Source organism: Candoia aspera, chromosome 1, assembly GCF_035149785.1.
Source record: "Candoia aspera isolate rCanAsp1 chromosome 1, rCanAsp1.hap2, whole genome shotgun sequence".
NCBI lineage: Eukaryota > Metazoa > Chordata > Lepidosauria > Squamata > Boidae > Candoia > Candoia aspera.
Genome location: NC_086153.1, coordinates 196,610,665 through 196,635,724, shown reverse-complemented (window position 1 = coordinate 196,635,724; position 25,060 = coordinate 196,610,665). Strand labels below are relative to the sequence as shown.

At 40.7% G+C, this 25,060-nt stretch overlaps 1 protein-coding gene across 4 annotated transcripts in view; it reads right to left on the bottom strand.

The window, feature by feature from the left end:
• The window catches only part of COBLL1 (cordon-bleu WH2 repeat protein like 1), a 119,485-nt gene extending 96,360 nt beyond the window's left edge, over positions 1-23,125 (bottom strand). For 3 of the 4 annotated variants that reach the window (XM_063318279.1, XM_063318280.1, XM_063318281.1), the window contains exon 1: positions 22,770-23,125. In XM_063318279.1, coding sequence (XP_063174349.1) covers positions 22,770-22,816 — 47 coding nt within the window. In that variant the 5' untranslated portion in view covers positions 22,817-23,125. The remainder of the gene's footprint in view (positions 1-22,769) is intronic. The other variant, XM_063318284.1, reaches the window with a different exon arrangement.
• Positions 23,126-25,060: the final 1,935 nt, after the last annotated feature.

The window sequence follows — 25,060 nt, the reverse complement described above, 5'->3', positions numbered from 1 at the left end:
TGCACTCATGTATGATACAGTGGTTCCAGCAGTGCTGGAAAACTCCTATTCTGCTCATTGGCTAAAGCCCTCAATGGTCTCCCACCTAAGTACTAAGGCCAAATTCTGCTTAGCTCCCAAGTCCAAATGAAGTTGGCCAGGTGCTGCCACCTAATTTAAAGGCATTAAACCTTAAATATAAGTAAAATTATTACAGTGAGATTCACGAACTAACACTGCTGTCTTGCTACTGATAGCTTCATTAATAGCGGTAAGGCGTTAAATCCCATGTTATGTTTCAAGTCATAAGGTGAAATAATTTAAATGTCAGTTTCATGCCAGAATATTCCTTAAGAAGATCACCTTCAAATCAAGTAATAGGGAAGAGCAAAATCCCATTTTACTTGTTTCTGAATATCACACATTCTGAGGTCAGAGTTTTATATATGTATGTATTATGTATTTACAAACTGGATAAAAGGCTGTACTATCTACACCAAAGAAAGAGGGAGAGAGGGAAACATCTCCACAAAGCCAGACTGGAACCCAGGAACAATTCACTGTATAACAGACATATCTGAGAAAAGAACATTTTATGTTGTCACCTATTGCACCCCCCGCTATTACAGGACCTAAAGATGTCACACAAAACATTAAAGATTCAGCTAGTTGCTTGTTTTCCACTGTGATACCTCATCATCCATCACCACCCTTCATTATTCTACACAGAATAAATAGATAGAATCCTATCCACACAGTGATGAGACAAGAGAAGGCCCACCTCCTGGACCCCACCAAACAAAACTCCCTTACCGACGGGGTCCGCAGCATGCCCTCTCTGCATGATTGGGTGGGATGGGTTGATGTAATGGGGAAGAGGTGGTCCCTCAGGTAGCCTGGACCCATGCCATGTAAGGTTTTAAAGGTGATAACTAACACCTTGAATTGGACCCGGAAGCAAACTGGTACCAAATGCAGTTCACACAGCAAAGGTGTTATATGCACCCTTCTAGGGGTGCCAAAAATAGCCAGCGTGGCTGCATTCTGGACCAGCTGTAGCTTCCGGATACTCTTCAAGGGTAGCTCCATGTAGAGCGCATTGCAATAGTCGATATGGGAGATGACCAGGGCATGAGTGACTGTTCGAAGGGCTTCTCGATCCAGGAAATGGTGTAACTGGTGCACAACACGAAGCTGTGCAAAGGCCCTTCTGGCCACGGCTGCCACCTGCTCTTTGAGCAGGAGCCATGAGTCCAAGAGGACCCCCAAGTTACACACTGGGTCTATCTGGGGCAGTGCAACCCCATCCGGAACCAAAGATGACAAAGTCCCAGATATGGAAGAGCCATTAACCCACAGCCACTCCGTCTTACCAGGGTTCAGCTAAAGCTGGTTGTTTCCCATCCAGACCCCTATAGCACCCAGGCACTGAAAAAGGGCAGCTACCGCATCACTTACCTCACCCGGGATGGAGATGTATAATTGAGTATCATCAGCATATTGATGATACCTCATCCCATGGTGACGGATGATCTCACCCAGCAATTTCATGTAAATGTTGAATAGGAGAGGAGAGAGAACCAAACCCTGCGGCACCCCACAACGGAGGGGTTGAGGGTCAGATCTCTCACTCCCCATCACCACCAATTGGGACTGGCCCTGGAGGAAGGAGGTGAACCAGCGCAAGAGCACGCTGCCCACCCCCAACTTCCTGAGCCGCCCCAAAAGGATACCATGGTCGATGGTATTGAAAGCCACTGAGAGGTCAAGAACAGCAAGGATGGATAAACTGCCACCATCCCACTCCAGCCAGAGATCATCCATAAGTTCAACCAATGCCATTTCCATCCTATATCCGGGCCTGAAACCTGACTGAAAGGGGTACAGATAATCCATTTCATCCAGAACCCTCTGGAGCTGCAATGCCACCACGTTCTCAACCACTTTCCCCAAAAAGGGGAGATGGAGAACTGGACAAAAATTGTCCAGTACAGTAGGGTCCAGCAATGGTTTCTTGAGGAGGGGCTGTACTAGCACCTCCTTAAAGGCAGTTGGAAACACCCCCTCCGTCAAGGATGTATTAACCATCGCCTGGACCCAGCCACATGTCCCCTCCCGAGCTGCTTTCACCAGCCAGGAGGGACATGGGTCTAGATGACAAGTGGTGGCAGAGTGTCGGGTTCGATGGGACAAGAGAGGTCACACAGGCAAGATCCTGTCCAAGGCCCCGGCCACCTTCCTATTCCAGGCAGCAGCCAGGGCCTCCACTGGACTGTGCAGCAGATCCTCAGGTATAACCCCCAGCTCCCTCTGAAATCCCATTGGGTCCATCAGTCACCGGGGGCAGACCAATCTAATGGGTCCTGCCTCCCTGCGGAGGGGGGTAGCGTAAGAGAATCTCAGGGCCACCAGGGCATGATCTGACCATGACAATGGGGACAGCTGTAACTCTCCCCTCAGATCACATTGCCACTGCTCTGACAAGAAAATCAAGTCTGGGGTGAGGCCACTGTCCCGAGTCGAGTCCTGAATAATCTGGGACAGGTCCATGGCTGCCATGGTAGCCATGAACTCCCAAGCCGCCTCCGAGGCACACCCCAGGGACAGCGGGTTGAAGTCCCCCAGAACCATATGTCTGGGAAACTCCACCGCCAACCCTGAGACGGCCTCCGTCTTTACAATGCAAAATCCCAGCTACTTACCTCCCAAAAATAAGCAAGAGTTTTCCCATGCATCAAGCTGCATCTACTTGGATAATGAAAAAGGGGAGGGAAAAAGAAGCTTAAGAACTATCCCAACAAAAATACTCTTTCATCACGAACCCCAGAGGGGAGATGTTGAGTAAACTTTTCAAGCTGTACCCATTCACCAAACAACGCCTGTCTATTGCTAACCTGCAATGTTGCAAAGGCTGAAGTTTCAGCTGTTGCTTGAGGTGATGTGATTTCTAAATACGTATAACTATGCCATAAATAAATTTGCTCTGGATTGAATTTTGGCAAGCTGAGCAGCTTCCACCACCACCACCTCCTATGATTTTGTTGGCTGATTTTCAGGGTAAGAAACTACAGAAAGAAGAGCTATCTGTTCAGAGGACGTAAAAGGATTAAGAACATAAGGACCACACTGCTATCAATGCAGAGAGCAGAGGCCAGGTGTTTTTCTAGGCCAAGTAATTCTTAGGTGTGTTCCTTTTTATCCGAAGCAAAAGAGTCTTGTTTCTCAAGCCTACAATGCTCTTATGATTCACAAGATGCATTCATAGTTACAATACCAGAACTGGAAAAGGCTGGAAGAGCAGGATCAGGGCAATGCTTGCTCAATTATGCAGGAACAAAAGGATTTCTTAACATGCTGATAAGCATCACAACTTCATATAATGTTCAGCCATTCAGATAAGCAAAGAGCAGAATTCAAAAAGAGAAAAATAGACTTAGGAAAAGTGATCCTACAAAGTAATTTTCTTAGAACAATAATGAATAGCAGGAAATGCTTAAAAGTTAGATTGGTGATTCAAGGCAGTTCTCTTAAGAAGACCAGAAAGAGAATCACAGCCACAGTAAAGGTTAATGAGGTAGGAAGTAAAAAGAAGTTTCTGCAAATATAAAAATGACGGTTCTCTCTATTTTGTTCAATGTGTATTTTGGTATGAAACAGTGTAACCATACATCTGACATTCCATAAGAACCTAAAGGTTCTTAAGTGTGGTTTCTATTCCTGTCATTCTGTGTGGCTTCAATCATCTCTCCTCTTTGAGAAAACCAAAATATTTAGCAAGAATTTTGAATTGTACACTTCCTTGTTTTTATATTTACTTGTCACAGAGTATTACCACCATATTTGTATAAGTGTCTCAATCTAGGAACTAAAACCAGTGCTGTGCTGAGAGCCAATTCTAATGTTCTTGATTCATCATCACAATAGCAACAATGAAAAAGACGTTTTGCTAACATGACAATAACAGATGAAGATGGATTGCAATGCCACCCACTTTGCCCATTATCTGTACTCCTGCACTACACTATATGGCCAATGTTTGTAATTGTGAGTTGCAACACAAATCACAGAAAGGAGCACACAAAAGTTTCCGTTCCTCCTCTTCTCAAATTGTCCAGTTGAGATTATTTACACTGGGAGCTTTTACCAGGATCTCTGAACTACCTCAGGGGAGAAGATAACTGCAGAAATTGAGCAGTGGCTTTTAGTTCAGTTGTCTGGGGTAGAAAATGAGCAAGGACCAACCAGCGGAACTAAGCAACTGCTATAAGCCACCTGTTGTTGCCTGTTCCTTCTTTACAGAAGACCAGTGACTTAAAAAATATGAAGTTTTTAAAAAAAGTTCTTTTACCAAAAATCTATTAGCAGAAACCTTGAACACGTTCACCCACTCACAAGACTAGAAACATTGACCTACCTAACCTTTTATTCAGAGAGAGCATGAGCAAATAACCTGATGAAGATGGAACAATTATATTAAGCATATGGGACAGGAGCATCAAACATTCTTCTCCTTAATATTTCTGAGCTAACTCGGCATTTGAAAAACATCTGTAGTTAAATGGAATTAGAATTCATGAAATCAACGCACTGACCACCGGGGGAAAATATTTACACTCTACTGACTTTAAAGGGAGATACTGTTGCAAGTTTCCCATAACATTTCTGATAAGATGTGAATAACTGAACCTGAAATGGCAAATTATTACCCAACCTTGCTTCATTGCCTGTGCTTACTTCATATTGACTTGCATAATAGCTCAACAAGCAGGAACTGTGCTTTCCATGGTTTTATGGTATTTTCCAAAAGGGACTGAATTTCTATGATGGAAAAAGAGCATATTGTGGCAAGCCTAACCTCTTACAATGGAGCATCATCTCTGTTTTCAAAGTATCTGTTGTCATGTGAGGCAACATACATGCTTTTTCCTATGCATATAAGCAACTGGCATACAAGGAATCCTGCTAACGTAATGAACAGTGCTGTAAAGGCATGGCAGAAGAGGCTACTCCACATCCTTTGGACAACACAGCATTTTTTGCTGAATTAACTGCATTTACAGTAAAAAAACCTATCCTCTATACATTCACAGTAGAAGTCTACCCAAATTCAAGCAGGAATGGCTCCCTCATATACAACATATCACACACCAAAGCAAGCTTAGATTATTTAGAATAGGTTTTTTGAAGGAAAGGGAGAAATTATTTAAAAATAATTTAAAACTATTTTAAATATAAATGAGCAATAATTGCAGATGTCCAAAACACAGAATAAAAATTTTATGTAACAATTAAAGGTTGAGGAGAAAAGAGGGGAGGCTACTAGAATGCTTTTTCCTGTTTTTTCTTTTGTTTTGCCTTTTAAATATTTCTATAATCATATTTGTACTTTAACCTTCGTTCTAGTGTAGTTTAATTTATGCATATATATTCCTTTTCCTCTTCTTTGTTTTTGCTTTCTTTGTTCTTTTGCTTAATCAATAAAATAAAGATGTCGTCTCTTATTTTGTTCTTAATGCCATACCAAAAACATCTGGGTGCTTTTCAAAACTACAAGCCTTATTTATGAATTCCTTCTGAATTTACTATAACTTACATACATAAATATATGAATATATACAAGGGTTGCATAAAAATAATGCCTCCAATGTTGAAAGTCACCAACAGATGGCAGTACTGACACGCTAGAAACTCTGACATGTTCTTTAGCATCTGTTCATTTCAGTGGGTGGGAAGTTGCTATAATTCATGAAATGCCTGCAGCAAGTCAGTGCACTTCAAGCAACTTGCCTTAATTGAATTTCTGATTGCTGAAGAGGCCCTCCAATTGAAAATCACCCCTGAATGAAGGTTGCTGGGCTAAAAAATGTAACAGTGGTGAACCAAAACAGCTGATTTGTGTGATCAAGAGCAAAGTGGACAACCTGTGACAGCAACTGACAAGTTTCACAGGAAAAAGTCTGATGACCTTACTAAAGGCAATTGTGGATTGCTCAAAGAGAATTAGCTGTCAAGCTCAGCACTTCACAGGAATTTGTGGGTCATGTTATTGATGTTGTTCAATATCAGAAAGTTTGTGCAAGATGGGTTGCTTACATGCTGACCACAGAGGTGAAAGCTTCAAGAGTTGAAGTTTCCCAGCAATTGTTGTCATGCTGACAGAATGAAGGTAAGGCATTTCTTTACAGCACTGTTCCAGCCAATGAAACATGGACTCATCATTATGACTCAGAAACAAAGCGTCAGTCTATGTAGTATCATAATAAACATTCACCTGCAGGGAAAAAAATAAAAACCCAGGTTTCTGCAGGAAAATTCTTGGTTACAGTTTTTGAGGATCCAGAAGGTATTGTTCACATGAATTTCCTTGAACCTGACACCACTATCAACTCAGAGCCCTATACTGTAGCACTCAAAACTTTGAAACAATGATTAAGAGAGTTCAGAAGCACAAGGAGGACATTTTGCTGCAATGCTAGGCCTCACATCTCATGAGCCACCCAATAGGCAATTCCAGTGCTGGATCTCACCATCTTACCCCATTCACCACACAGTCCAGACTTGGTGTCATACAGTTTCCACTTTTTCCCAAAATTGTAGGAATACCTTTGTGGGCATGAGTTTGACTCAAACGAAGAGGTGGAAAAGACTGTCAGAACCTGATTGAAAAGACAACGTGTGGAGTTCTTTCATGCTGGCTTTAAGAATTTTGTCCATAGTTGGTAGGAGTGTACAGTGAATGATAGCGATTATGCAAAGAAGTAATTACAGGTAACAAAGAGCTCATTTCAAGGATTATTTTCCTTTATCATTTATTAAAATATCCCTAAAGTTATGGAGGCAGAGACATTACTTTTCACTCAACCCTCAAATATCACATTCTTCACTCTGCTTCATGTAACTCAGCCCACAAATCGGATGACAATGAGTAATATGGTATGTTGGGTGGCATTTTCAAGCACATCATTAGTTCAGTGTCTTGGACATATGAGATTACCTACAGGAAAATGCAATTTCTTCTACCCTGTAAGCATCCCTTTTTTTTCATTAAACTCCTTTCAAAGAAATAGCTAAAAAACAGCAGCTTACCAAAAATCTATATGAACAGAGTTACGCAAATGAAATTGATTAACTGAGAAGAACTCAAAATAGTACAAGGATCAGTAAACCTGGTAGATTCTCCCCAGCACCTTCACCTGCTGATTAGGTAAGGGAATAATAGAGAAGTAATGGGGGAGAGAAAATGTGTAGTTTTTTCCTTAACTCTTCCTTTCCTTCCTTCACATCTCTAGCCTGAAGCTCACACTCCTGAATTATCTTCAAGATAATTACAAATGCTTACTAGTTAGGTGTGAAAAAAATGCTGATCTTCCGGCTCTATCTGTAGTTGATCAACAAAGATTCCTGACTCCAAATTATTTAACAAGATTGTTCCTATTTTAAACTAGTCTAGAACCAGAAAATGTACCTGTAAGGAAGATGTCTAAACTGCATTTGAGTTCCAAAAATTCACAATCTTTCCACACACTGAAGTCTGAATTATAGATCTCAGAATTATTGAATTCTGAGCATCTAAGCTTTGAATTGTAATATCAGGATCAAAAAATGGGTGGATTCTGGTGGATCACAGAGTTCTATGTTATGTACAAGCTTGACATTTGTTCTCTCCACCCTGAAGGCAAAAAAAGAAATGGATGTCTACTTCATAAGATAGTCCCTTTGCATGATGATGTCAGATATCAAATGTATTGACAAAAATAGACTGTAGTGCATCTATTTTGCCCTATATGAAGTCAACACCCTTTTCCAAACTGCATTCTGAAGGAAAAACATAAATTCAATCCATCACACTGCCAAAAGCACTTTTCTAATATAGGAACAAAAGATCAACTGGATTATATTTCATTCTAAATACATACTATAGGATACATCTATCTGATTTCTAATACATTTGTATGAAAGTCTTCTCCTGAGCCTGTCTCATTTTGTGTTTTGGGTTATACCAGGCCTAGGCAAGAGAGGATTTTGAAGCTGCTGCTCTAAATGAAGGCTGTTGTCATGGTTAACTGGTACAATAACAGGAGAATTCAAGAAACAGCACTACATATTATAAATGCTGATGGGAGCCTTACTCTTAAAGCAAGGCAACACACCTAGTCTTTTATAGTGAATAATATTCAAGACCCTGCACCCGCTGGGAAAAACACTAGGAAGAAAAAAAAAATCAACGATTTATGTAATGCAAGCCGCATCCCGAAGTGCACAATGTTTTGATAAACCACCAGGCAGTGTCAGATTAGGTTTATTTTACTATTCTGTACATATTTTATTAGAATGCATAAGCTAGAATTGTTTCTCATATATGTTCCTAACAATGAATTTAAGAGATTTTTTTTCCTGTATTTTTCAGTAAATCTGGGAAATTAGGCTTGTTGCACACAATAGCTTTATGTAATTAAAAACATAACGGCTACAGCTCCCCAGCAAGTGTTTTTATTTGCCAGCATGTCATATCTACTGCTCTGTTTCAAGAACTTTATGCATGATGTGGTTTATATAAATCAAGGCCTGTGTGCCACCATTGTAGAAAACTTAGAGTTGTCAGCCAGATTTGTAGCAAGGAGATCTCCCTTGGGATATTGGTTATTTAAATAAAGTCTCCTTCTAGTCAGGTTTGACTCCTAGTGATTTTATGAACCCGCCTATGTACTTCTCCTGGCAAGAATACAGAACTATTTTGCTACTGCTTTGGTGGGATGGTTTATTTTCCCATCCAAGTAGTGATCAGAACAAACTTGCTTAGCTTTTTGAGATCATCCAGGTCAGCTAGATGCTGCCACCTATTGTGAGACACTGACAACATACCATTGTATAAAGTGCAAGTTGTATTTTTCAAAGCCTGGTTGGGCAAAGACTTTGTTATTAATGTTTAATAGCACCCTGGTTAACATTAAAGTTCACTTTTATGCAAAACTTAATAGCCCTGTTTTAAATACTGTGCCACTTTGGCCCCTCTGTCATCTGTACAGGTTGCTTCAATTGGCCCCATCAACTACTTAGCTTCCTGAAAGTTTCAGTTATTTACTGTAGAAGTGGGCTCTGTTTTCAGACTCAACAGCCCAAGATGTTCGCTCTCTTGAGCTAGTATTTCATTCAACCTGGTGAAGGGGAAGGAGAATTAAGAAGCAGATTAACTTGTGTTTAGAAGTAAAAATCACAGTGAACACCTGAGTAAGATTTGAGTATTTTCTGCTCTCTTGTTATTACCAATGCATTTTAAAATGCAGCAGTTGCAAAAAAAAAAAAAAGTAATGAACTTGATCATATAAATATATTAATAAAATAGGACTGGATCTTAAAAGTAACACTGATCAGGATCCTAATTTAATTAAGCAGAAAGTTAAATCGTTTGGCTAGAGCAGAAGTTTTTTAATCACTGGAATTTTAAGAAATGTCAAAGCATGATTACTCTTAGACTAACACAGAACAAGCATTGTTCATACTGTTCTGAAGCTGTTCAAAGAAACCTTTAAACTACGACTGAGACACATTTCCCATAATAACATGAAGTAATTATATTCTGGCATTACAATGGCAAACATTATTTGCTCTCTCGTTTTATCTATCAAATCATTTGCCAAATATCATCTTATCTTACCAACTATTAGGCATACATATGTGCTAATCGTTATTATATTGCAATGTATATTAGGTGGGTTTTTTCAGGGCCTATTGGAAAATACTCTAGGAAAAAAGCACTTTGAAAATGCTCTGGTAATGAGGAAGTAACTTTCTCTGTGGTTAGTCTTATTGATCTTTTGTATAATTATGCTTGAGGTATTGGACTAGATTATCCAGTAATTTGATATTCATGTGTTATTCCAAATAGTTTGGAATAACTACTGCGGGGTAATCTCTATTTAATAAATAGAGAGCCAATTTGGTGTAGTGGTTAAAGCACCAGGTTAGAAACCAGGAGACCGTGAGTTCTAGTCCTACCTTAGGGACAAAGCCAGCTGGGTGTCCTTGGGTCAGTCACACTCCCTCAGCCGTAGGAAGGATGCAAGGGTAAATGAAAGCTTGCCAAGAAAACTGTAGGGACATGTCCAGGCACTTGCCAGGAGTCAACACTGATTTGAAGGCATCAGAAATATTTCTTTTAATAGCTGAAGATTATTTCTGAATTGTAATTGATATAAGCCTAGACCCGTCATTGCAGCTTTGCACTGTTCCAGGTAAGTCTTAGAACCTCATTACTTCCCATTGCTAGCTTCCAGCTGAATGTCAAGAGAGGATTTGCAGGCACATGGCCTGAAGGTAACACCGAAAGAAATAGAAAAAGATTAAAGTTTATTTTTTTCATAATGTTAATTATAGTATTTGTTAAAAGAAATGCATACCCATAATTTTATGAATGCTTGGATCTTTTCAAGTGGGCCTTGGGGTTCCAAAGTCCCAGAACTTCTGATCTAAACTGTCTTAAGCCTAATATCTAGGAAAGTAATACAATAACACTGAGAGTAATACAATAACAGTCAATAACACTGACCTTGAGTGTGCCATCCTCAGGATGGAAGAATAGGACGACAAACTGCAAGGGCCACATTGCTTGTAATGCAGGGCTCCATTTAAAAGTCTTTCTCCTGATTTCACCCTCTTCCAAATTCTGCTCCAAAAAGCCATACATACCTTATCATTATTTACTACTGTTTTAGTGCATCTTAGTTATGCTTACTGGAGAGAAATAAGATAGCACTTAGCAATCTTTTGAAAGTCTTAAGAATGTGCCAAAGAGAGTGAAATGCATCCTTGAGATTTTTGCTTATCCTCAACTAAGTCAACAAAGTAAACTGTTTATCATATTCAGTTGCTGACATTCACATTCCTGGGGTAACACCTCTCAAATAGATGGCAGTTCTTCCCTTAATCTGTGAAGACATTTAGATTGCTGACAGAGAAAAAAAAAGCATATAGTAAAACATTTGGTATGTACAATATATAATTGTTCTCTTAAGCATAGCATACAATTACTTATTTTAAATACTGCATTTCATAGGCATGCTTCAATGTAAGTTTTTTTACCTTTGTTAAAAATCCAGGCATACTCATACTTTACAGAAAGCACCAACCTCCAAGCTACAGATATATGGAACAGATACCCAGAATCATGCTAGATTTCAACACATGCATAAGGAAAATCACCAGTGTATCTTTCATGTGAAAGATCTGAGACCAATAGTGATAGTGGTTCTTGAACGGCTTCAGAAGCTCTGAGAGCCAGCTCAAAACAATTCTTCTTCTCCATGTGTCTACTATTTCCTGTCTTACAGTGACAGAGGATCTCTCTCTTTTATATTAACACTACAGATGGGAATCCTAAAACTCTAGAGCAATTCACTATGTTTGGACTTTGCTTTGACACCATATAAAGATTCCTAAATAATCTTTGTTAACCTGTATGTAACAGCAACAACATCTAAATGAAGAAAGAATATTTCAGGACTTGTCAATAAAACCTGATGTGCAATTTGTTAAGTACTACAAAGCGACATAGAATAGCTATAGTGAATACAGATATGTGTGGAAGGGGACAATAAAAGAACTAGGAATTAATTATACATCCATTGGATCTCACTGAACCCATCTTATTGCAGAAAGCTCACTTTCAAAATTGTTTTGTAGATTATATTGTTTCAAAAAATGGCGGGACCTGACCAGCTTTATCAGTATTTGGAAATTAAGTAGGGTGAGATGTGTCTGGTATTTGGATGAGACACTTCCAAGGAATACCAAGGCTAGACAAGAAAAAAAATCATGGTAGAAGTCAATGGCAACCATGTCCATACTGTTGCCAAGAAAATTGCATACTGTAGTTATTTCAAGGCAGCTTTTACCTTTCTTATATAGCATTCATTTTCTTACTGTCAGTGTTTGTGTTAGTGTTCCTTTTCTTATATTAATTACACTGCTTTGCTTTAATTTTTTAAAGTCCTTTAACTTTTTTCTTACAGTTACTACAAAAAGCTTTAAGTTTAAAAACAGTTCTTTACAATACTTTATCTAATTGTATTCATATTTAAAAGCAATTCACCAAGTATTAAAATACCAACACACTAAGAATTAAAATAGTTTTTCAAATATAAAAGGCCTAATCATGAACTGGTTGAACTCCAAGGAAGAACAGCACTCCTTGTTTACCAACCATTCGTTTAGCGACCATACAAAGTTATGACGGTGCTGAAAAAGGAGATTTACGGCCAGTTCTCAAACTTGCAGCTGTTGCAGCATCCCCACAGTCACATGATCGCAATTTGCGTGCTTGGCAACTGGCACGCATTTACAGTGGTCACAGTGTCCCGCAGCCACGTGATTGCCATTTGCAACCTTCACAGCTGGCTTCTTACAAGAAAAGCCAAGTCAATGGGAAGCTGGCAAAAAAACATGTTCCTGTGATGTTGCGCTTAACAACTGCAGGGATTCGCTTAATGATCACAGCCAGAAGGTAATGTTGTAACTTGGGACAGTCACATGCATCACTTAGCAATGGAGTTGCCGGTCCCAACTGCAGTCAGGAAGTGAGGGCTACTTGTATTAAAGACTCCTCTGAGTCAAGCTCAAGTTTTGGTGACTTCATGGACACATCCCTGTAGTTTTCCTGGTAACTATATAGAAATAGTTTGCCATTTCCTTATTCTAAGATGGGGTTTTTTTTATTTCTCAGTTTAACATATAGCCTTGGTTTCTCCCTGCTGGCCTCTCATCAAAATACTACCCATGACCTGATCTTGCTCAAAAATATCAGAGTCTACAGGTAGTCCTCGGTTAATGACAGGAATTGGGACTGGAATTTCCACCCCTAAGCAATGTGGTCATAATGCATGTCACATGACCACACCACTCAGTGATGGAAATTTCCAGCATTTCTGGTTGCCATCATTAAGCAAATCACCAGAAGTCATTAAGCAAGAACATCATGAGTTCGCTATTTGAGACCTCCTGCAGGCATCCCATTGACTTTACTTGTAGGAAGTAGCAAAAAAGGTCACATATGGTGATCACATAAGTGCAGGACATTGTAAGTGAGAGCTGGGCATCCAGATCATGATCACGTGACCATGGGGACACTACAACCAACGTAAGAATGAAGACCAGTTGTAATCTACCACTCAGTCGGCACCGTCATAAGTTCAGTTGCTGAATAAGTAGCCATTAAAGAGGACCACCTGTATTAAAGAGGTTACCAGGGGGACCACCTGAGTCCCCCTGGTGGGAGGAGATGGGCAGTGACAAATCTGATAAATAAATAAATAAATCAGCTTTGTGCTGCCACCTAACTGGCCACGCTGTAATATTAGAGCATGTGGGTGGGTGTGTATTAGCGTATTTAAAAAATCTTCAAATCTATCATCTTTAAGATATACTTATCCATAACCCCTATCGTTCGGTTCAAATTATTTATTTATTTAAAAGACTTAGATGGCTGCTCATCTTATGTGCTATAATTCTGAGCAGTTTACAAAACAGCAGTAAAGGTTATAAGAAGGGAGTATTCAACTCAGGAAAAAATTTGTATTACCCATTCTTCTCTGTACATATCCACATGTTTATTATTCCCAACATATTTATGTTGATGTTACCTTCCAGGGCCTGCTAAAACCCTCTTGATCCACCTCCCACAACAACATTCTCCAAGTATGAAAGCCTACATCAGCAACCCTAATGATATTTCAAGCTTGGAATGATGGCTTATACCAAGAATTCCTAGGAATTAGACCAATTCTCATAAATAGGATTAGAAGCAGTACAGTACTGTATTGCTTTACATGATTATTTGGTGTTAGCTTATTTATTTTACTTATTTAGTCAAATCTATAATCCACCTCAGTTACAGTCACAACTCCAGGCACCTAACAAAAAGTAAAATATTAGAACAATTATAAAGAAGGATTACTGGAACCACATTACAGAAAAAAACAAAAGCAATTAGAGCACCATAGAAGACATATATCAAAGAGCAGGATCAGAACCCAGGGCCTACTGAAACAGCAAGATCTTCAAGGCTTTGCACAAACTACACCATGTCAGGATGACAGACTTCCAGTTGCACCCACAGAGAAGGCCCATCTCTGAGATCTTGCAAGATGACATTGCTTTACCAATAGGGCACAGCGCAAGCCTACCCTACCAGACTTTACTGACCTTGCAGAAACAACAGCAGAGAGAAAATCTAGTAAATATCTGGACCTTAAGCCAGTTTGGTGTAGTGTAGACCTTAAGCTAGTGTAGTGCAGACCTTAAGCTAGGTAGTGTAGACCTTAAGCTAGAAACCAGGAGACTCTTAAGTTCTAGTCCCATCTTAGGCACAAAGCCAGCTTAGTGACTTGGGGCCAGTCACCCCCTCTCAGCCCTAGGAAGAAGGCAAGGGCAAACCACTTACAGAAAACTTGCCAAGAAAACTGCAGGAATTTGTCCAGGTAGTCACCAGGGGTCAACATTGATTCAAAGGCAGAAAAAGCCAGTTTGGTCTAGTGGTTAAGGCAACGGGCTAGAAACCGGGAGACTGAGAGTTCTAGTCCTGCCTTAGGCATGAAAGCCGGCTGGGTGACCTTGGGCCAGTCACTCTCTCTTAGCCCAACTTACCTCACAGGTCTGTTGTTGTGGGGAAAATAGAAGGAGGAAGGAGTATTAGGTATGTTCGCTGCCTTGAGTTACTTATAAAAATAATAAAGGCGGGATAAAAAGAAAAGAAAAGAAAAAAAAGCCATATAGGGTTTTATAGATGACAACCAGCACCTTGAATTGTAGCCAGAAGCCAACTAGTACCCAGAAGCCAGTGGCAGCCAGTGAAGCGCATGAAATTTTGGTGTTACATAGGTGAAATGAGATACACACATAACTACTGATGCCACTGCATTCTGGACCAAAGCAAGGACCTTAAGTTTGATCTCAACAACAACATTGATTGAAACCAACCCCGAGAAAGCAGTAAAACTACTGTAACACAGGGCTCCCAAACCCTGGATTAGTCTAGAAGGAATAGTTTGGCAGGTACTATCAGAACTACTTCCTCCATAGTTATCATGCAGTCATGAGCTTACCACACTCAGCAATAACTACAGCAGTCCTGGATTCCGAAATGGCACATTTGGAATAATTAGATTTCTTTAAAAAAACATATTGTTCTAAGAAATATGTACATAGTGTATATTTAGTTCTCAGTTTTAACAAGCAGCCATGGATAATAATTTTTAAGGAGCCAGGAAATAGTTTAAGATACCAAACTTAGTTATTTTTAAGATTTGTAAGGAAACTTTGAAAACCAACTTTTACCAACTCAGATTATGCAGTGATTTTAGAGCATTTTCAGTTAAGACAAGTGTTTTTAGTTTGCATTGCTTTACTCCTCAGCCCCTTTTAGCCAGACCACTTTTTCTTCTGAATAGTTTCAAAGCTGTTTGAAGACAAAAGGCCTAGTACATTAATTACAGAAGAAGGGATCTACTTACCAGCCAAATAAGTCTGCTTAAGTCACTATATTATACATGTTTCTGCATTCCTTTCTAGAAATACTTCAACTACTACATCTTTATCTTGCTTCCCTTCACAAACTTTCTAGGAACATTGTTCTTTTATTCCCACATGACAAACTTCTAAGGTGGTTGGGATAAGAAATAATAAAGTAAACCTATAACCTACAAGATAACTTACTGAGGATTTTGACTCAGGGTTCTGCTCTGACATTTTCATAATTACACTGCCTCTTAGTGTCAGGCAGGGAAAAACCTCTGAACAACATTTTAATTTAAACAAAAAGGGCACTTAAAAACATTTTCATAAGGTACATCTATATGGTATGGGGACAGGCCTTTAGACAGGCCACAACTCAAGGAAATTTGATTTCTTTACAAAAAAATAATTTTTTTTTAAATTTTAAATTTTTTAGCTGGATTCACCTCTTATGGTCATGGTTATAGAGAGCAATTACTTGTTTTAAGTAAAACATTTTTTAAAAAAAAGCTTAGATACATGTTGGAATTTCATTGTTTGTCTATGTATGAAAGGTTACTCTAAAGCAGCTTTCATCAGGCTCATGTCTTCCAGATGTGGTGCTTTGTAATTTATTCAGTCTGTGTTCTGGCTTTCCGCCCAGAGGACACTCACATCATTAGAACAAATGCTGCCATAATTCCCAGCCACCATGGTTTGTGCCCATGCAATCTGGGCATTCTGGGAGTAGTCTGAGTACCTCTGCAAAGCACCAGCTTATGGAAGGATGCTCTAATTGAGGAGTTGTCGCATCGTCTTGATGGGTTCCATGAAAGACCCAGGGAAAATAAAAAGGTCAAACACTGCCACTTTTTGAACACTAGTGCTTTGCCTCTTAATTATAACCTGTTTTAAACTGACAGGTTCAGCGGCCTGACAAAGTTTGAAAAACCCGCTCCAAATTACTATTTTTTTTGTTTTAAAAAAAGGCTATCATTAAAAACCTCCTACTTTAAATTGAAATAACTCTGAGATTCTCTGACAAATTACATGTTTCTCACATGAAACTATCTGGGCTTTAACTTGCTCGAGAATAGGCCTTCTTTCTATCCTACCAACACTGGGACTACGTTTGGCAAGAGCGTAAAGTGGGGCCTTCTCAGTGACTGGCCAGAGACTGTATTAGCCCTGCCAAAGAAGGCCAGGCTAATTTTCTCTTTGTTGTCCTTCCAACAACCATAGGTGCTCTTATTCAGATAAGCTTTGAGGCTGTTAAGCTGTGAAAATAAATTCTAATTAGTAGCTACTATTTATGACCTTACTGATGTCCTTTTGTTTATTTTTAAATGACGAAATGTTGGAATATAAATTTAATACTGCTTCATGGTGGGATGTATGAACCGTTAGCAAGCGTGCAATCAAATCCTCACCAACAGACCAGTAAATTAGATGGAAATGTCACTGTTGCCATTAGAGTACCAAATCTGGTGTATTTCCTCTTTTCTCAAAAGCATCCAATGATTTATTTTTTAAACTTTTTAAACCACCTAACAGCTGATGCTCATTTAACCATGTAACACAGTTTTTCCACACACCAACTTTCTTTCACCTGACCATCTCTCTGTAACCAAAACTAAGAAACGAACTGAACTGTACCAGGCAATGACGCTGTCCTGCATTAGGGTTCACTCTACAAGACGACAGGGCAGCCAGAAACGGAGCAGACGAATAGCTGCTGCTTTTGTTGAAACCCTGTGGTCTCCATAATTGCTAATTCTAGCTTCAGTAGAGGCTTACCATCACTGCATTTAAATATAATTGTAATTTATTATTAAAATAACTCAAGGATACAGTAAAGAGTAGAGGTTCTGCTCAGACTGCTTTACAACAATGTCCTATGCAATAAAAAAAAACTACAAAACATATTTGAAGTACAAAGGATTTAAAATCATCATCAGTTTAAAAACAATCTGTACATTAAAACATAGATGGGACTTCACTATGTTTCTTAGACATCCATTCAGAGGGAACTGCTGTTACAAACGCTGCCTCTTTTTGTGATTACACAGTTTTTCCAATAACCTTATTCATTGACAGAGGCGTGGGAATCTTGTGCTACAGTAAACCATTTCAAGAAAACACATTTACTAGTTAAATTCTTATAACCAAACTATTTTTTAAAAAACAAAGTGGACACTGGTTTAGAATAAACTGGGGTTAATATAAATATGAGTAGATAGACACAATTCTTAGAAAATGCATATGTTGCTCCATTATGACTTTAGAAGATAGTGCTGAGTCACTTGATCTGACAGGTCAATGCGTCTCCCTTCTCTATACGCACAATATTTTTATAGTAGCTATGACAGCTACAAACAAACAGCACTAAACTGGAGCAATACTAAACTGAAATATTTCTCTTTCAACATTTTATCTGAAAAGAATGAAGGGAATCATCATGACTCTTAAAGCTATTCAGGACATTTGGTGATTTTAGTCAGTGCAGGCCTCCTTAAAGAAACAGTCCTAAAAGCTTATTTAGGAGATAGGTGCGCAGCATGTGGACTCACAACAGGTAAAGGGACTATGCTCACTGTACCTGTTCATGATTCCTTAAAGAAGCCATATACTTTTCCAGGCTCCCAAGGCAGCTGCAGGGTTCCAGGAAAACACACGTCTGAGTCAAGGAGGTGAAATATTACCATACGCACACAAAACTACTCACACTCTTTCCTGCCCCCATACAAAGAGCTGGGAGTCACTGGCATGGAGCAAGGGTTAATTTTGCAGGCTAGATGTACAATCATGATTCCTAACCATCCTTTTCTGAACCCCTATCCTCTATTCAATATGTTTCCTACACATGAAATTGTTTTATATAGTTCAGCTTCTGCATGCAAAAAATGTGACTCCGTCACATGCTGAGCCAAAGAAAACTATACTTCAGTTTCATCCAAAATATACCTGTGGCTATCTAGGATATGGTAAAATAGGATGCAAATGTTTTAAATAAACAAATAAATCTAATTACATTGCCCGATTACATCAGCCCATCCCACTAGATCAAGCAGGGAAGGTGTGTTACGGGTTCCACCTGCCAGGGACTTGCATTTAGTGGGTCCCAGGAGGCGGCGCTTCTCTGCTGTGGCTCCCTCCTTGTGGAACGTTCTTCCCCCAGAAATTAGGCTTGCCCCTTCCCTGCTTTCATCTAGGAAGCCCCTCAAGACCCGGTTATATTGTCGGCCCTGGGGGTCTTTGGGAACGGGAAACATTCTTTGATGGCTCCACTAAGACTGGCATTCTCGCTCTCTCTGCAAGGTTGGTATATTTTAAAATTTTGTGATAATATTCTTTTAATAATCATTTTATCATGATTTTTTTTATCTCGTTGTACATCGCCTTGTATGAAATGGTCAGCCATATGAATGTGAATAAATAAATAAATGATCTAATGAATAACAAAGGTCATTTGTCTTGCAATTGGCTTTTCTTCCATAATCCAATCTCTTATCAAAAATGAAGGACTTGATCATTCAGCATTCCCAATCAAGATAAACAAATGGAGGAAGAGGCGTAGGCTACATAGAAGACAGGCATCCATATACCTGAATATCAAAGCTGAGCAGCAACTTAAATTCACTACATAATAAATAAACCATGTGTATGTTTTGTTCATTAGGGCTACGCAGTGCTTCAGAAAATACAGGAATGTGGTATACAGCACCTGCTTGCAACTCTTTAAAGCAGAGGCACCTTTTTCCTGGGTTCATGAAGCATCTACTTTAAAAAGTTGCAGATAGGTGCTACATTTACAGTCCTATATGCTCTTAAGTACTTTTTTGGAACAGAATCCAAAGTACTGCACAGTCGTAGTATTTATACTAGCATTAGGCAAATTATTTTACAAGGCTCTGAGCACCCCTCTAGATCTAGTCAATGAAGCAACTGTTCAAAAGCACTCCCTTCTCCCAATGCTTTGCAATTCCACCAAATGATTTACACAGGCCTAATTTATACTTTCTTCTATGGAGATCAGAGTGGCTTTAGTATGGCTCACAGGTGGTTTTTTCCCAAGTACTTGCAGGCCCAGATTCCCTTTCCCAGGTTCCAGCTTTAGCTTCCCTGAACAATGTAACGTATCTTCAAGTCATTCAAATATACTCACTGACCCTGATCCTGAAATCATATAACATGCTTTCTGCATTACTATCATATTGAACTTAATCATTATTGTTAAAAACCAGGCAGCATTTAGAATCTAATTTTCCTTTTTCCATTAGTTTGTAATAGAACACAGACAATAAACAAGAAGTCGATTCATTTCCCCCCTCCCATTTTAGCTTCTTTCTGTCTTACATGCATTACTAATATTTTCCTGCAATACTGTACTTCAGATAACCCAGACTGAGAAAGAGTTCTTCTACATAATGAGACTTTTAAAATAGGTTTGGTGTCCAACAGATTTCCTGCTTATTAATATGAATGAACAGGTTCTGGCCTGTTGCTTAAAAAAATAAATTCATACCATAATCTACAGGAAAATGAAGTCTGTAAGTACAGTTTCTTTTGTGCTACTGGCTACACTGCACACAAGCACCATACAAAAGGCCAGTAAGATTATTTGCAGAACAGTGTACTCTCTCACACATGCCTTTGTTGTTTAAGCCACTTTGTACTGTATAATGAGCAACACGTTGTGTTCCCCTAGAGGGGGAACACTTAGCTTGACTACCCAAGATCTCAGGCTCAGAACTGTGTGCACCAGGAACAATACCTGTTTCTTACACAGCATTTTCAGATTGACCGGCTGTCATGTGCTGACCTACCTGTTCTTTATTTTGTGTACACAAAGTATAGCCGGTGCAACTGTTAACTCTTCATGTATAATCTCCGAGGACGTCAAAGGGAGAGAAAACGCAGGACTTCCCCATTCTGTCACAGCATGTCCCAACTGCATTTCAGCTTCTGCAGCATCTCCACCACCCTCAAAATCCAGGGCCAGTAAGTTACATTCCAATCCTACATAATAGAAACAAGCCCACACACACACTTGCTGTGAAGAAATGGCCACTTCTTTGAAGACAGTTCCAGCACCTGCCCCTGTATAAAGAGAGGCTTAGGGACAGATCACCAACTTCTCATTGGATTTGGAAGTACTCAGAAGTAGCAAAAGATCTCACTACTTTCTAGGGTCTCAAAAGTCCACCATAAAGATGGGATTCCATCCTTCTGCTCCTGAGCCCAGAAATCCCTAATACTTTTCAGTAGATTTCAAGAGCCGCACCTGGAAGCAGAAACAGCTAAGGTGAATCCCCAGGGTGGTCACTACTCTTATAAGGAGGTTTCTGTACTGCTGTCAACTACTTTAAAGCTATCAGTCTATGCAGTGTAAGCAGGAGTACGCCTCTGAGTAAACACGAACGGGATTTTGCTTATGGCATTTGTACTTCAGTGGAACAAGCAAGCACTCGCCCTCCAAATAAGTTAGACATTCGTAATATTACAACTTGATAGGTGTTCTCAACATGCAATTCATAATAGCATCACACATACATTCCAAAAATACTTATGATATTGGCACCACCACGTGCTTTGCAGTACTTGTCTTTGTAACTGATGGGAGAATGAAACTGACAGTCATATGTCCCCATTTAAAAAAAAACAGTACAGTGGAGTACTGAAAAACCCAGCCAAGTGGGAAATTGCAACAAAAAAAATATTGGACTCCATGCAAAGGAGTAACAACTGTATATTAACTATGCACAACGTGTGCATTAAATTATTTTATTTAAATTATGATTGCTAGGCAATTGATAACAGTTTCATTACAATATTATTCTAAGACGTTTGCCTCCAACACCCTATTCCTAGATGTCCACTTTTTTTTTCCTGGAAGATTTAAGGACATGTCAGGCAGGTAACAGTTTTAGATGAAATTCGCATGATATGAAACTTCTCTCCTTTGAAATAAATGTTTGGGCTTAAATTCTAGAATGAACCAAAGGGAATGTTTACATTTCCTTGTTATACAGCATTTGTTTTGGCTTTCCATAGCTCTCCCCCCAAAAAACAAGGAAGATAAACTACAGAAATGTAATACTCCTGTGCACTGCTTTGCACTAAGTTATTTGCATAACAAGCCAAAAATTTGTTTAAGATTATAATTGGCCCACCTGTTCCCTCCATTAACATGCAATACATTTTCCTGTTCAGAGACTGCCAGAGATTTCCCAGTCACTTTAACAGATCACATTAAATCCACATAACTACTCAAGTTTGTTTTCAGTACAGGCAAGGAAGGAGCAGGCACTATCTTTCAACACTTAAAAGTCTAACAATACTCTTTTTATCAAGTCAAGCTGACGTGCCCTTTCCAGAGCTAAGGTGTATTGTTTTACCATAGCTAACAAGAACGCTTTGTAAGGTGAATTATTCCACCAGCACAGCATACCCACATTCCTCTGCGGAGTGTTAACTAGTTTATCTTTGCTTTTAAATTGAGCTTCTCCTCTTCCCCCTATCTTAAAAAAATAATAATTACTCTCTCCTCTCCCCCACCCAAAAAAAAAGTGGAGAACCACAGCATAGGCACAGATTTCAGGGCATTCACAGTAATTCTTCTTCCCAGCTTCCAGTTCTCACAGAACAAAGCTGAATCCTACTAAGGAGTAAGGAATAATCCAATTGAATTTACAACCAAGGTTCGGGGCTTTACATTTTGTACTTTTCAAGTAAACTGCACAGTACAACTGTAAGCATGTTTACACAGAAGTAATCCTTCCAAGTTCCAAAGAGCTTCTCTGCCAGCCACAAGTAAGTTTGCACAGCAGCCTCCCGCAGTCTGGATCCCCTGTCCCAGCTGTGCTGGACTACAACTCGCATCATCCCCTGTCACACTCGGTGTGTGTGTTGCATTCCAATAGAATTCTTCTCAGCGTGTTTACTCAGATACTCTCCCCCCTAAAGTTCAGCCAGACTTGCAATTCCCAGTCAAAACACCGCAAACAAAGGCAAAGGGACTGCTCCTCGCCCTCCGGGGGACAGCTGGTCACCGTCTCCATCAGGTCAATCATCCCCAAAGCTGCCCTCGGCGAAGCGCCAACTGCCAGGTAACTTTTTTCCTTTCTTCGAAAAGAAAAGCAAAAAGTGAAGGAGGTAGTAAGAACAGAGGAACAGGAGGGCCACTTACCCCTGGACCAAGCCCGTTGAACTTCGCGGATCTGCTAAACGGGGCGCCACGCTCGCTTTTTGCCCCTCGGCGAACTAAACAACCCCGCGGAAAAGGATGAACGAGAGTGGGTGCTTACCCGGAGAGAGGCACGTTGCTCGAGACTGCGCAGATCTGACGGTCCATTTCTCTTTTAAGACGGCTGTAAGCTCCAGGTGGAAGTCCAGCGGAGGGCGGAATGCAAACTGCGCCTACTCCCAGCAGGGCGCGAAGGGAACCGCCTGGGTCTCAGCTCCCGGGCGGCCGCCTGCCTGCCTGCCCGCCTCACCTGTCTGAAGCCCCTGGTGGCGGCCGAAAGCTTAGAGGGTGCTGGTGCTGGTGCTCTCCCGCCGCCTCTGCGTCCCGGGAAGGAGACTCCGCATTCTCCTTCCGTCACTCCCCAAAGCTGCGGGGCGCTTCTTAGCTCCGGTTGCCCAGCTGGCACGCCCGCCCACACGCCCCCACCCCAAACGCTCTTCTCCTTCCCGGACCTCAGCGGGAGCCGGGCACGGCGCGCCACAGGGAGGGGAGGCAGCTTTGAAACCACACCTTGGAAAACTTCGCCGGGAAGGGAGGCGGGGAGAGGAAAAAGAAAAATAATCCTGGCAATGCGGAGCTTTCCCAGCTGCAAACGCCAGAGGGAAGCCGAGCTTCCCTGCAGAGCGAAAGCAGCGCTCCTGTTGGTGCGCCGTCCGCCCCTTCTTCCAAGGCTCGTGTGTGGGGACGGGGGTGGGGGTGGAACGGATCGATGGCTTCTTCTCCGTTTTCCAGCCAGCGAGCAGTCCGCCTTCCTCGAGCGGGCTTTTGCCCGGCAAAGTGCGCTGTTTCCGCGAGGGGCTGGAAGCTGCAGTTGCCCATTCCCGCCGCCGCGGTGTGAGTGCGAGCCAGACTGAGGAGAGCCTTACAGGTGGGGAGGAGAAACAGGGATAGCTTAGGGCATCGGAAGAAGTTAATCCTGCTACGTTTTGTCCGGCCCTTCCAAATCAGCCTCAGTGCGCAGGAACTCGTGTTTATCTCTCCCTCTGCTGTCCGGGAAGAAGCGGCCTGTAGTCGTCGGAAGTGGATGTCGTAGTGAATAGACCCGGTGTGAAGGTGACGCGTGTGCTTTCCGCTGGTTTGGCGGCAACGAATATACCCCCTCTTCAAATCGGCTGTTTTTGCTGCAAATCGTAGCTCTTTTCTCTAGTAGCCGGTTCCCTTGGCTTGGTGGTTTTGTCTGAGAGAACGAAAGGCGAAAAGCAGGTTTCCTTTTCTTCCTTCAACCCTCAAAGCGAATCTTGGGGCGTCTAAAAATTGGTAATTCTGTCTTGTTCTGACCTTACTTTTTCAGGATTAGAAAAAAAACGTTTATTTATTTATCGTATGGCAGCACGAAATTAGGCATACAAAAAGGTATATAGAAAATATACTTTGGTCATAGGGCAATTATAACTAAAAACAAACATTAAGATTACAAATATAGTCTTTTGCAGCATTAGCTGCCATCAGGAAATCAGCAAAGTTCCCGTCATAGGCTTACATTCTTGCATTGTGTGTTTAACAGTTTGCCTGTCAGTCCTGCAGTCACACCTTGGTGATAGTGTCTTACCCCATTGATACAGGGAATCTGCACACCTGCCATGATTAGTGCACACCCTTTTGATAGCTGACCATATTCTGTGTGGCTGATCAAAAATAGGAGGTTTTGTTGTAATACAGGGTAGGCTTTGACAATGCTGGGGGCAGGCTTTTTGCCAAGATTGCCCCCAGGAATTGAGGAGATGAAAAATTGTTATAGCCAATTCCCTGGCAGTAGCCATAGGTGGATGCCTAGATCGCAATCTGTTTATTCCTAATTCTGCTATATCTCTATGTATGGGGAGTTCGGAGTTATCAGCTATCCTTTTATATTCTCAGAGAAGAGCATTCTTCCACCAGAGGTCTGAAGGAGGAATATGGCTCAAGATGGGCCGCCATTGGGCAGGAGTGGACCTGATGGTTCCACTAATAATCCGCATCGTACTGTTGAGCTGTATGTCTAACTTCTTTGTGTGTGCACTATTGAGTCACACCGGAGCGCAATATGAGTTGAATAGACCAGCTTTAGAGCCGAAGTGCGCAGCGTGTCAGCAGAAGAACCCCATGTAGTACCACATAGCTTATGAAGAATGTTAATTCTAGTTCTCAGTTTAGCTGTGGTATTTTCTAAGTGCTTCTTATAAGTAAGCGTCCTGTCTAGGGTTACCCCAAGATATTTTGGGTGTGTATTATGTTGGAGTCTAGTGCCTTCAAACTGAACATTAAGTTGTCTATTCGCCAACCTGTTACATAGATGGAAGCACACTATTTCTGTCTTCGCAGGGTTTGGTTGCAATCTCCATTTGTGGAAGTATGTTCCCAGGGCAGCTACAT